Source organism: Corapipo altera, unplaced genomic scaffold (genome assembly GCF_003945725.1).
Source record: "Corapipo altera isolate COAL_440 unplaced genomic scaffold, ASM394572v1 303, whole genome shotgun sequence".
Lineage (NCBI taxonomy): Eukaryota > Metazoa > Chordata > Aves > Passeriformes > Pipridae > Corapipo > Corapipo altera.
In genome coordinates this window covers 13,277-26,012 of record NW_020885169.1, presented here as the reverse complement: position 1 = coordinate 26,012, position 12,736 = coordinate 13,277, and the positions used below count along the sequence as shown (strand labels likewise).

The window sequence follows — 12,736 nt, the reverse complement described above, 5'->3', positions numbered from 1 at the left end:
CGTGAGTGCCCCCTGCCCCCAGTGGCCCACCCCAGCCCCCCGTGAGTGCCCTCTGCCCCCCATGGGTGACCCCTCGGGGCACTCACGCCGAGCCCTTCTTCTGGAAGCCCTGTGGGGTGGTGCACGCAGCCCTGCCTGCCAGCACCAGGAAGAAGATGCCGACCTGGGGGCGAAGGGGGTGAGCGGGGCGGCTGGGTGGGGGTCTCCCCCGCCCCCCTCGCCCCCCCAGCCTCCACTCACGGCGAGGGCAGCGGCGGCGGGGCCAGCCAAGCTCCACACGAGGGGATCGTGCAGGGCCAGCCAGCAGAACTCGGGGGTCCCGTAACCCTCGGGGTCCAACCCCACAGCCAGGCCTGCAAAAGGGGGTGCAGGGGCGGGGCTGAGAGGGGGCAGGGCTAAGGGGTGGGGCTAAATGGGGCATGGGTGGGGCAGGTGAGGGGGTAAGGTCAGGGGTGGGGCTGCTTCAGGGGCAGGGCTATGCGGAGTGGGGCTTTGATGGCAGGGGGGCGCTGGGGATAAGGGGGCGCCTGTGAGGGGCTTTGGGGGCACAGAGGGGACCCATGTGGGACTTTGGGAGGCATTGGGGACAAAGGGGCACCCATGGGGTGCTTTGGGGGCATGGAGGGGACCCATGGAGGGCAGAGGGGCACTGGGGGCTATTCTGGTTAGGGTAGGTGCAATTCGGGATTGGGTGGGGCTATTCTGGGTTGGGGCGGGGCTATTCCAAAGTGGGTGTGGCTACTCTGCATTAGGGTCGGGTTATTCCGGAATGAGTGGGGCTATTCTGAAATGGGGGCAGGGCTATTACAGATTGGGGGTGTGGCTATTCTGGATTGGGTGAGGCTATTTGGGATTGGGAGCTGGGCTACTCTGGATTGGGCTGGGGCTATTCTGGATTGAGCGGGACTATTCCCTATTGGGGGCGGAGCTCTTCTAGATTGGGCCACCACTGAGAAGGGGGCGGGGCCACCGGAAGGCGTTGGCCCAGGTGGGCACCCGGCACCAGGTGGGCTGTGGGGTGGGGGTGGGGCCGGGGTCAAAGTGTAGGGCGGCACTCACCGGTGATGAAGGCAGGCAGCCCCCAGCCCAGCACGTGGTAGAAGCGCATGGGCCCCCTGTCCACGCTGCGGGGCTCGCTGCGGCGCCGGTACAGGTGAAGGGCCTCCAGCAGCCCCCAGCCCACCGCCCCCAGGTACAGGAACTGCAGCAGGATGGCCACCACCGTGCAGGCCAGCTGGGACACACGCACCCCCATCAGTGGGTCTGCCCCGAGCCCAGCCACACAGTCCCATCCACCCAGGATGGCCACCACTGTGCAGGCCAACTGGGACACCCCCACCTCTGTCGCTGGGTGTCACAGAGCCCACCCACCCAGGATGGTCACCAGATGGGCCACCACACCCCCTCACTGGGTGTCACTGACCCCACCCACCCAGCCCACCCACCCCCAGATAGAGGAACTGCATCAGGATGGTCCCCACACCCTGTCACTGGGTGTCACTGAGCCCACCCGCACTGTGCAGGCCAGCTGGGACACATCCGCACCCGTCACTCATTGTCACTGACCCCCCCCCCCCCGACCCCCGCACCCCCAGGTACAGGAACTGCAGCAGGATGGTCCCCACACCCCCTCACTGGGTTCACTGGGTGCCCACTGACCCCTCCAGCTAGCCCTGCCCGCTCCACCCTGCCCACCACACTCGGGCACAGGATGGCCCCCACGGTGCACACCCCCTGGGCCACATCCGGTCACTGCCATGCCCACCGGCCACACTCAACGAGTCCCCCCCACCAAAACCCCCCCCTCCCCCCTTTCCCCCCCCTTTCCCTCCCACCCTCGCCCCCCCAACCTCCCCAGTGGTGGACCCCCAGCCCCAAAACCCCAAATCCCAGCAGTCTCCTCCCTTTCCCCCCCCATTCCAGCCACTCCCAAGCTGTGAATTCCCCAACCCTCAACCCAGATCCTCCCTGTCCCTTTGCTGTCTCTGCCCTGCTCACCGGGAGCTCGGCCTGGTTGATGCCGAGCAGGAACACGAGCTGTGCCAGAAGTAGGGCGGCGGCGCCGTGCCGCCGGATGCTGTGGCGGTTGGAGTGCAGCCCCCGCAGTGTGCCCAGGGCCAGCACCACCAGGACCAGCCCCGCCAGGGCCACCCCCAGAGAGCCGTAGGTCAGGGCCGCCAGGGGCAGCACCTCCCCGTTCTGCAGGGAGACACGCCCATGGACATGCCCCTCCACAGGGACATGCCCAGGGACACACCCATGGACACGCCCATGGATACGCCCATCCACAGAGACATGCCCAGGGACATGCCCATGGACATGCCCATCCACGGAGACATGCCCATGGACACGTCCATGGATTCGCCCATGAACATGGACACACCCATAGACACACCCATGAACACATCCATGAGCACACCCATGGATACGCCCATGGACACACCCATAGACAGGGACACACCTATGGACACCCATGGAGCCATCCATGGACACACCCATCCACAGGACACACCCATGAACATGCCCATTGACACGGACATGCCCAAGGACAGGCCCACGGACACAGACATGCCCATGGACATGCCCATCAACAGAAACATGCCCATGGAGAGAGACACACTCCCTCCGTACAGCCCATCCAGTCACTGGGCCTGGGAGGCCTCACCCACAATGCCACACCCCAATGTGAAACCCCGCCCACATCATTCATCCCTGCCCCTTTAAGCCCCACCCACATTGCCCCTGTCTCTTGGAGACCGACCTGCCCAACTGCTATTGGCCCTGCCCCAAGGGAGCCCCACCCATCCTGATCAGGCCTGCCCACTGAAGCCCCACCCACCTTCCTCAGCCCCACCCTCACAGGCACTTATCCCTGCACTGACCCTGCCCCATTAGGCCCCTCCCCTTCTGCTAAGACCCTCCTACCCCTGTCCCCTCCCCTTTATCACCAGCCCCTCCCCTGCCCCTGTAGCCCTGCCCCTATGCCAGAAACTGCCCACTAACCTTGTGTGCCCCATGTCCCCGTGTCCCCAGCAGGGCCCTGTCCCCACCCTGTGTGCCCTTCCATGTCCCCTGTGTCCCATCTGTCTCCCCCCATGTCCCTGTGTTCCCACCAGGGCCCTGACTCAGGTCACCCCATGCCCCAGGGTTGCTGTGTCCTATCTGTTCCCCTGTGTCCCCATGTCCTCTCTGTCCCCATACCACTGTGTTCCCATGGCCCCATATCACCCATGTCCCCCCATGTCACCCATGTCCCCCCGTGTTCCCATCACCCTTGTGTCCCCATGGCCCCCATGTCCCCTGGTATCCTCATACCCCCATGTTCCCATGTCCCCCCATGTCCCCCCATGTCCCCATATCCCTTCATGGATCCATGTCCCCTCGTGTCCCCATGTCCACATGTCCCCCACCCCTCCAATGTCCCTTCATGTCCTCATGTCCTTGGCGTTCCCATCCCCCCATGTCCCCCACCCCTCCCATATCCCCTCATGTACCCATGTCCCCTGGTGTTCCCATCCCCCCATGTCCTGCCATGTCCCCCAGTGTCCCCCATGTCCCTGGTGTCCCCATCCCCCCACGTCCCTCCATGTCCCCATGTCCCTGGTGTTCCCATCTCCCCATGCCCCCCCATGTCCCCCCGTGCCCCCAGTGTCCCCCTGTCCCACCTCCCGGCGGGATATGTCCATGAGGACGGCGAAGCTGGTCAGGTGGTGACACTGGCAGCTCACGTGGCTCCGGTTCCTGAAGGCGACCTCGCAGCCCCGCGCCGACCAACCCCCTGCACCACCCGTCCTGCGGGGACCCGCGAGGACATCACTGGGACATGATTGACACAGCCACACCCACCGAGACACACCCACCGGGACACAGACCAACCCCCAGTGCCACCCATCCTGAGGGGACCCGCGGGGACACCACGGGGACGTCAGGGACACACCCACACCCATTGGGACACACTCCCAGTGCCACCCACTCTGCAAGGACCCGCGGGGACACCGCGGGGACGTCAGGGACACACCTACACCCACAGGGGTGTCCCTGTACCCCCTGGGCTGTCCCTGTGCCCCTCGGAGTGTCCCTGTCACCCCCTGGGTTGTCCCCATTCCCTGGAGTATCCCTGTCGCCCCCCGGGCTGTCCTCATTCCCTGGAGTGTCCCTTTCTCCCCCGGGCTGTCCCTGTCCCCCCAGGTTGTCCCTGTCACTCCCAGGGTGTCCCCATTCCCCCCAAGTGTCCCTATCCGCTGGGCTGTCCCTGTGTCGCCCCCCCCGCAGTGTCCCTGTCCCCCGGGGTGTCCCTGTCCCCCCAGAGTGTCCCTGTCCCCCCAGGGTGTCTGTGTCCCCCCTCACCGCAGGGAGTGGTTCCAGAACACGCAGATGGGCTTGGAGCGTTCCTGCGTCTCCAGGAGCCGGAACTGGAGGGTGACAGGCTTGACCAGTTCCCGGGGGGTGCCTGTGCCCGCCGTGCCCCCCGCGTGGACACTGATGCTGACCACGGGTGTGTTGATAACGGGGCGCTTGGGCACCCTGGGGTGGGGCACCGGGGTCAGGGGGCACCCCAAACCCCACCTCGATGCCCCACAATGTCCTGGCACTCCGCGGGCACCACCCCGTTTATCTGTGCCCCCTCCTTTGTGCACCCCACGGGCACCATCCCCTGCACCCCCCTCCCCACCCCCTGTGCCCCTACTCCTGCGGCCCTTCCTTATCCCTTGTGCCCTTCTCTTGGGCACCCCTTGGCAACCCATGGGCCCCATTCTTGGGGACCCCTTGGTCCCCTCTCCCTTTGGTGCCCCCACCCATGGGCACCCCTGGGGATCCTCCTTATCTGGTGTTCCAACCCCTTGGGCACCCCTGGGTACCCCATGGACCCCTCCCCCTGCACCCCCACCCCTGGGTACCCCCAATCCCCTGTGCCCCCCTTACCCTTGTCACCCCATGGGTCCAATTCCCTGTGCCCCCCCCCAACATGAGCATCCTCCCATCCCCTCTTCCCCCACTCCTGAGCACCCCATGGGCACCTTTGGGAACCCATGGGCCCCCTCCCCACCCTGTGTCCTCATCCTTGGGCAATCCACGTGTCCCCCACCCTCGAGCACCCATGGGCCCCTTCCCCATCCTGTTCCCCCGTCCTCAGCCACCCCATGTGTCCCCTCTCCCATTCCTGCCCAGCTCTCTGAGGACCGAGGACCCCCCCCAGTCCCTCCTCCCGGTACCCTCCCGATGGGTTCCCTCGCCCTGGCATCCCCCCTGCCTCGCCCAGCCCCCCATGCCTCCCCGCGCCCCCCGTGCCCCCCTCGGCGGTGGCACCGGAGGCTGCGCTTGTCGCTGTCGAAGCGTGGCGGGAGGAGCCCTGCCAGGGTGCGGTAGATGATGACGCTGGCGATTGCCTGGCCCTCGCCAAGGGCCGGGTGTCGCCTGTGCCGGGTCACCACGGTCACCTCTCCGTCCTCCTCCTCCTCCTCCTCCTCTTCGGCCTCTTCCTCCTCCTCCTCTTCCTTCTCCTGCCCGCCCGTGCCCGGCAGGGCCTGCCCGTGCCCGCTGGAGGGGCCTGGGGGGCACGGGTGGGGGGTGGCACCATGTGTCATGGCCGTCCCAGTGTCCCCCACCCTGCCACCCCCATGGCTATTTGGGGGTCCCCAACCCTGCCACCCCCATGGCCATATCAGTGTCCCCAGCCCTGTCACCCCATGGCCACCCAGAGATCTCTGTGGTGACACTGGGGTCTCCAACCCTGCCACCCCCATGGCCATAGCAGTGTCCCCAACCCTGCCACCCCCATGGCTACACTGGAGTCCCCATGGTGACAGTGGGGTCCCCAACCCTGCCACCCCCATGGCCACTCATGGTGACAGTGGCGTCTTCAGCCCTGCCAGACCCATGCCAGGGGGTCCCCCCAGCCCTGCCAGCCCCATGCTAGGAGTTCCCCATTCCTGCCAGCATCATGGATGCCAGGGGGTCCCCCATCCCTGCCAAACCCATGCCAGGGGCTCCCCATCCCTGCCAGCCCCATAGGTGCAAGGGGGTCCCCATCCCTGCCAGCCCTATGGTTGCCAGGGGGTCCCCCAGCCCTGGCAGCCCCCCTGTGCCCCCCAGACTCACGCCTGCCCTCAGGGGACCAGAAGACGCTGTCGGGCAGGATGACGGTGGTCTCCAGGTCTGAGGGCTTCTCCCCCCGCAGGGCCTCGTAGCGGGGCAGGCGGGCACCCGCTGGGCTGCTCTTGTCTAGCCGCACCACCGACACCACTGCGGCACCGATGGCATGGCATGGCACCCATGGCACGGCATGGCACCCACGGCACCCACAGCACCCACAGACCCCGGGGACATGGATCCCAGCACCTCCAGTCCCCAGCCCAGCCATGTCCCTAGAGTCCCCATGTCCCCAGCCCACCTCCGTCCCCAGCCCCCCCTGTCCCCAGCCTAGCCACATCCCCAGCCCCCGCATCCCCATCCCTGCCGTGTCCCCAGCCCCGCCTGTCCCCAGAGTCCCCCCTGTCCCCCGCCGTGTCCCCAGCCCCCCCCGTGCCCAGCCCCTGGGGGGGCACTGACCGATGTTGGGGGTGACGATGGTGAAGGGGCTCAGGTAGGTCTGGGGCATGTTCCGTGCCAGGGCCCGCGCGTACTCCTCGAAGTGCCGCAGCAGCTGGGCCGTGCCCCCCTCCGTCTGCTGGATCAGCTCCCAGTGCCGCTTGTTGTCCACGTCCAGCAGGGCACTGCCCACCCGTAGCAGGTTCTGGAGGCACGGCGGGGCGGTGGCATCGGGCTCTGCCACCCTGCTGGCCGGGAACAGGGTCCCCAACCCCACCCCGCCGTGCCACCCCCCTGCAGGGCTCTGCGGTGCCCTGGCACCCACAGCGGGGCATGGGGGGGGCTGTATCCACCCTCCCCACCGAAGGCGAGGGACACAAAGCCCTGCCCCCTCCATGAGGGTGCCCAGCATGCCAGGGCAGGGGCTCCAGCACTGACGCAGCTCCCCAGATAGGTTCCCATAGCCCACCTTGGGGCCTGGGCTCCTGGCCTGGTGTCATCCCCCAGGAGGGTGCCCATCGCCCCGGACTCTGGGCTCCTGTACCAATGTCCTTGCCAGGCGGATGCCCATCCCCCTGGCATCTGCTCTTCTGCCCCCCACATGAGGGTGCCCATCCCCCTGGTATGCAGCCTTCTGCACAACTTCCTCCTTCCTGGGAGTGCTCATGATTCCGGTGTCTGGGCTCTGGCTCACCCACATGTGGATGCCCATCACCCCAGCCTTTGGCCTCCATCCCCAGTCCCCCCTTCACAGGCAGGTGCCCCCCACCCTGGCATCCTGCCCCCACGTGAGGGTGCCCAGCACCCTGGTGTCTGGGCTCCTGCCCCAATATCCGTCCCTGTCCTGGTGCCCATTGCCCTGGCATCTGACTTCCTACACCAACACCCCCGCCCAGATGGGTGCCCATCACCTCTGGGCTCCTGCACCCACAGGGGGGTGTCCATCAGTGTCTGGGCTCCTTCCCCAACTCCCCCTGCCAGGAGGGTGCCCATCCCCCTGGTACCCACATTCCTGCATCCCCCTGCACCTTCCTCCTGCACATAGGAGTGCCCCCCAACCTGGTGGTGAGTGCCCCCCACCCTGAGAGTGAATGCCCCATGCCCTGGCAGTGAGTGCCCCACACCCTGGCATCTCCCCTCCCTTCCCCCCCCCTCCCCTCCCACCCCCTCCCCATGCCACCCTCCACCTCCCACCCTCCTCCCCTCCCCTTTCCCACCCCTCCCCATACCGTGCCCACCCTGATGCCCCTCTCCCACCCCGTGCTCACCCTGGTAGCCCCTCTCCCACCCTCTCCTCCCCAGGCCGTGCCCCCTGCAGTGCCCCCGCCTCACCTCGGTGAAGTGCACGTCTTGCGTGGCGGCGAGGCGGAAGCCGCGCTGGCGGCTCTCGTGGCGCAGCAGAGCCCCTGCCAGGCGGTATGCCAGGCGCACGTCGCTGCCGAAGTACCCGCGGGTTCCACGCGTGGCCTCGCGCAGCGCCAGCGCCACCCGGCGCGACTGCCCTGCGTCCCAGCGCGACTCGTTGCCCACCAACTGCTCTGCCTGGGGGGGACACGCGGGCTCAGGGTGGCACCGGTGGCACCGCGGGGGGGCGCAGGTGTGGTGGCGGGTGCCGGCGCGGCTCACCCAGGGGCGCAAGGCGGCGAAGGCCAGGGCACTGCAGTTGAAGAGGTTGGGGGGTAGCCACCCCTTGTGCTCGTCGCAATGGCGCAGGGCCGTACCTGGGGGGGACACTCAGGTGGCACCGCCGCGGGCACGGCAGGGAGGGCACCACAGGGGTGTGTCGTGTTGGCAGTGCCATCACAGCAGTGCCCCCCCGGTGCCGTCTTCGGTGGGGGCTGGGGGGGGTCGGCCCAGCCCGACTTGGTCTCTGTGGTGGCACCGTGGTGGCACCGCCCCAAACCCATCCTAATTGTGCCACCACAGTGTCACAACCCCAACCCTGCAGTGCCACCAGTGTCACCACCCCAAATCTATCACAGTAATGCCACCATAGAGTCACCGCCCTAAACCTATCCCAGGGGTGCCACCACAGTGCCACTGGTCCAAAGCCATTCTAATTGTGCCACCACTGTGTCAGCCCCCTGCCCTGTCCCAGCAATGCCACCACGGTGTCATCCCACCCCAACCCCACCTCAGCAATGCCACCACTCTGTCATCCCCCAGTTGCACCCCAGCAATGTTATCATGATGTCACCACCCCAACCCCATCCCAGAGGTGCCACCATGGTGTCACCTCCCTGTACCACTCCAGCAATGCCACCACAACTCCCTCCTGCCCCATCCCAGCAATGCCACCATTGTGTCATCCCACCCCAAACCCATGCCAGCTGTGCCACCATCATGTCACCCCCTAGCCCTGTCCCACTGGTGCCACCACAGTGTCACCACCCCAATCCCATCCCAGTGGTGCCACCACAGTGTCACCTCCCTGCCCTGCCCCAGCAGTGCCAGCACTCTGTCACCCTCCCAAGTTCCACCCCAGCAATGCCAACATGGTGTCATCCCACCCCAAACCCATCCCAGCTGTGCCACCATCATGTCACCCCCCTGCCCTGTCCCACTGCTGCCACCACAGTGTCACCATCCCAATCCCATCCCAGTGGTGCCACTACTCTGTCACCCCCCCCCAGCTCCATCCCAGCAATGCCACGACAGTGTCCCCAGTGCCACCCCACCCTGTGCCTGTGTCCCCACATACCCACGGAGCCCTTGGGACAGGGTGCGGCTGCTGGGAGCCCAAACCGGGTGCGGGGCCACCAGATGTTGGCCTCGATGGTCCGGGGACAGCTGTCATAGTTCACTGCGGGCACAAGGGTGTCACCGGGGCATAGCGGGCACGGAGGGGGACAGTGGGGTCACCAGGGGGACAGAGGGACACAGGGGGACAGCAGGGTCACCAGGGGGCAGACGGACACAGGGGGACAGTGGGACACAGAAGGACAGCAGGGCACACAGGGGGACAGTGGCTGACACAGGGAGACACAAAGTGACACAAGGTGACACAAAGTGGCACAACACGATAAAGTGACACGAAGTGACAAGGTGACATGAGGTGACACGCGGTGACACGCAGTGGTACAGGGCCCCCGTGCGGTGCCCACCTTCGCAGCCGCCCGCTGTCACCTCGGCGAAGGGGTTGTCACAGCGGTCGCAGTGGCGGCCGATGACCCCTGCCTTGCAGAGGCACTGCCCGCTGGTGGCATCGCAGCGCCGCGACAGCGATCCCGTGGGGTAGCACTCGCACGGCTGGCACGTGTCACTGCCCGCGGGACGGTAGTGGTTGTCCTGGGGAGGGCAGCAGGGGGAGGGCAGCGGGTCACTGTGGGCACCGGGGGGCAGGGGGAGGACAGGGGGTGACAGGGGAGGACAGAGGGTCATGGCAGGCACGGGGGGGGCAGGGGGGGACAGGAGGTGAGAAGGGGGACAGAGGAGGACAGGGGGTCACTGCGGGCACAGAGGGGACAGAGGGTGGCAGGGGAGGGATTGGGGAGCAGGGGATGACAGGGGTGGCAAAGGGTGACAAGGGGTGACAGGAGGGTAGGGGGTGACAGGGGGTCTCAGGGAGTGGTAGAGGGTGGCAGAGGATGACAGGGTATAGTAGAGGGTGGCAGGGAGTCACAGGGTGTTACAGGAGGTGGCAGGAGGTGATGGGGGTCACAGGGGCTGACACGGGGTCACAGGGGGTGGAAAGGGTGGCAGAGGGTGACACGGGGGCAGGGGGTCACCACGGGAATGGTGGGGAGGGGGCAGGCAGTAGCAGGAGGTGACAAGGGGTGGCAGAGGGTGACAGCGGGTCACGAGGGGGTCACAGAGGGTCACAGGGACTGGCAGGAGGTGACAGGGAGTGTCAGGGATCACTGCGGGCATGGGGGGACAGAGGGAGTGGCAGTGGGTGGCAGGTGGTGGCAGGGCGTGGCAGGGGGGTCATTGTGGGCACGAGAGTGTGACAGGGGGCCGCAGACAGTGCCACGGGGTGGTAGGGGGGTGCCAGGGGGTGGAAGAGGTGGTAAAAAGTGGCAGTGGGGTGCCCAGGAGTGCCAGGAGGTGGCAGGTGATATGGGGTGACAGGGGGCACAAGAGGTCACTGAGGGCACGGGGGAATGACAGGGGGTGGCACAGGGTCACTGAGGGCACAGGGGGGTGACAGGGGGTGGCAGGGAGTGGCAGGTGGCACCAAGGGGGTGCCAGTCCCACCTTGCAGTGACACTCGCCCGTGGTCTTGTTGCAGTCGGGGTCGAAGCCCCTCGAGGCATCACAGCTGCAGGGGCCACACGTGGGGTGTCCCCACCACCCCCGTGGGCACGGCTGGGCCTCCCTGTGGGCACTAGGGCTGGCACCGGGGGGGGGCACCGCCTTGGGTACCCCCACGGGGCCACTCGGACACCCCTCCATGTCCCCTTTGCCCCCACAGTGTCACTCGGACCTCCACGGTGACACTTGTGTCCCCACAATGCCCCTTGGACCCCCACAGTGCCCCTTGTGCCCCCACAGTGCCCCCTGCACCCTCATAGTACCCCTTGGACCCCCAGAGTGCCCCCTGGATCCCCATCCTGACCCTTGCCCACCCATTGTACCCCCACGTGCCCACACTGCCCTATCCATACCTTGCCCGCCCTCCCCAATCCCCCCCCAGTGTCCCCACAGTGTCACCCACCGGTGCTGGCACAGGGTGCCGAAGGTGCCCGAGGGGCAGTGGCAGGTGTAGCCGGGGGCCGTGCCCGGCCGGCGGGCACACGTGCCCGGGGGCTCGCAGGGGTCCAGGGCACAGGCGCTGACACAGTTGTCCCCAAAGTACCCTGGGCATGGGCACGGGCACGGCGTTGGGGACACGGTCTTGGGGACATGGCATCGGGGACACAGCGGGCATCGGGGGGGCAGGGACGGGGACAGAGGGGCAGGGATAAAGGGGTGGCAGTGCCCAGGGAAAGTGGGACAGGGACAAGGGGATGGCAGTGCTCTGGGGACAGTGATAAGGGGTGGCAGTGCCCAGGGGACAGTGCTGGGGGTGGCAGTGCCCAGGGAGGGTGCAGTGCCCTGAGGGGCAGGGAGGATGTTAGGGGGGTCTCTGCCCACCAGCGTGGCACTGGGGGTGTCACAGGGGTGTCACTGTCCTAGGAAGTGTCAAGGGGGTGTCAGGGGGTGTTGGAGGGGGTCGCTGCTCACCAGGGTGGCACGGGGGGGGGGGGCTGTGGCCCCCGGGGCGGCAGGGGGGGGGGGGGGGGCAGGGCCCCGAGTCGCAGGGGTCGGGCAGGGCACAGCCCCCCTCCACGTTCACCTGGGCAGCCTGTGCCAGGCTCAGGGCACCCACCGTCACAGACGTGTCCCCCATGCGCAGCCCCTGCGGGGTCACCCATCAGTGCCCCCCACTGAGAGCCAAGACACCCCACGCGCTACCCCTGACACGCCCCCCCCCCCAGTGTCCCTCAGTGCCACCCGGGACCCCCCGAGACACCCGAAACTCCTTTCCGGTGTCACCCCTCCACGATGTCCTCCCACTGTGACATGGGACCCCCTGGGACAACCCAGACCCCACTGCATTGTGTCACTCTCTCTCCTCCCTGTGCCCCCCGTGCCCCCTGTGCCCACCCCGCACCCACTGTGCCCCCCGGTGCCCCGTTAGCTGCAGGTAACCCTGGAATCCATCCTCCCCATGGCCCCCTGGTGCCCCCTCCGTGCCCCCCCAGTACCTTTCATTCCCCCCGTGCCCCCTGTGTCCCCCCCTGCCCTGTTACCTGCAGGCACCCCCGGAATCCCTCCTCCACAGTTCCCCCTTCCCCGGGCAGCCCCCCAAGGCTGAGGGTCCGCAGCCGCAGCCCCTGCAGCTCCCCGGGCACGTCGCCCACCGCCTGTGGGGGGCACAGGGACAGCCGTGGGTGCCTTGGGGTGGCACGGAGGGTGCCGCGGTGGCACCCATGGGGGTCGGCAGGGCGGGTTCCCCCCACCTGGTGTCGGCCGTAGTCGAGGGTGAGGAGGAGGAGGGTGGCGGGGGGGTCGCGGCCGGGCCCGCCCCCCCGCAGCTCCAGCTCTGCGTGGTGCCAGGCACCGTCGTCTACCTTGGCTTGGGGCAGGCGCAACACGGCCAGGCGGGCACCCCCCTGCCAGGCCCCCACCTCCAGCTGCCCCTCGCTCAGCTGCGGGGGGGGCACACGTCAGGGACCCCGAAAACCTGGGGGGGCACCGGGAAATACACCACACCCCCCCCCCC

General features: G+C 67.5%; 1 protein-coding gene across 1 annotated transcript in view; it reads right to left on the bottom strand.

The window, feature by feature from the left end:
- Positions 1–12,736, bottom strand: part of LOC113940060 (cadherin EGF LAG seven-pass G-type receptor 2-like) — a 29,362-nt gene that overhangs the window by 5,535 nt on the left and 11,091 nt on the right. Inside the window, 18 exon segments of the mRNA XM_027631116.1 lie at positions 87–163; positions 241–353; positions 1,060–1,234; positions 1,999–2,199; positions 3,666–3,792; positions 4,348–4,524; positions 5,308–5,548; positions 6,100–6,243; positions 6,550–6,733; positions 7,861–8,070; positions 8,155–8,249; positions 9,230–9,331; positions 9,633–9,816; positions 10,726–10,846; positions 11,186–11,327; positions 11,695–11,869; positions 12,264–12,377; positions 12,474–12,662. Of these exon segments, the coding sequence (XP_027486917.1) occupies positions 87–163; positions 241–353; positions 1,060–1,234; positions 1,999–2,199; positions 3,666–3,792; positions 4,348–4,524; positions 5,308–5,548; positions 6,100–6,243; positions 6,550–6,733; positions 7,861–8,070; positions 8,155–8,249; positions 9,230–9,331; positions 9,633–9,816; positions 10,726–10,846; positions 11,186–11,327; positions 11,695–11,869; positions 12,264–12,377; positions 12,474–12,662 (2,771 nt within the window).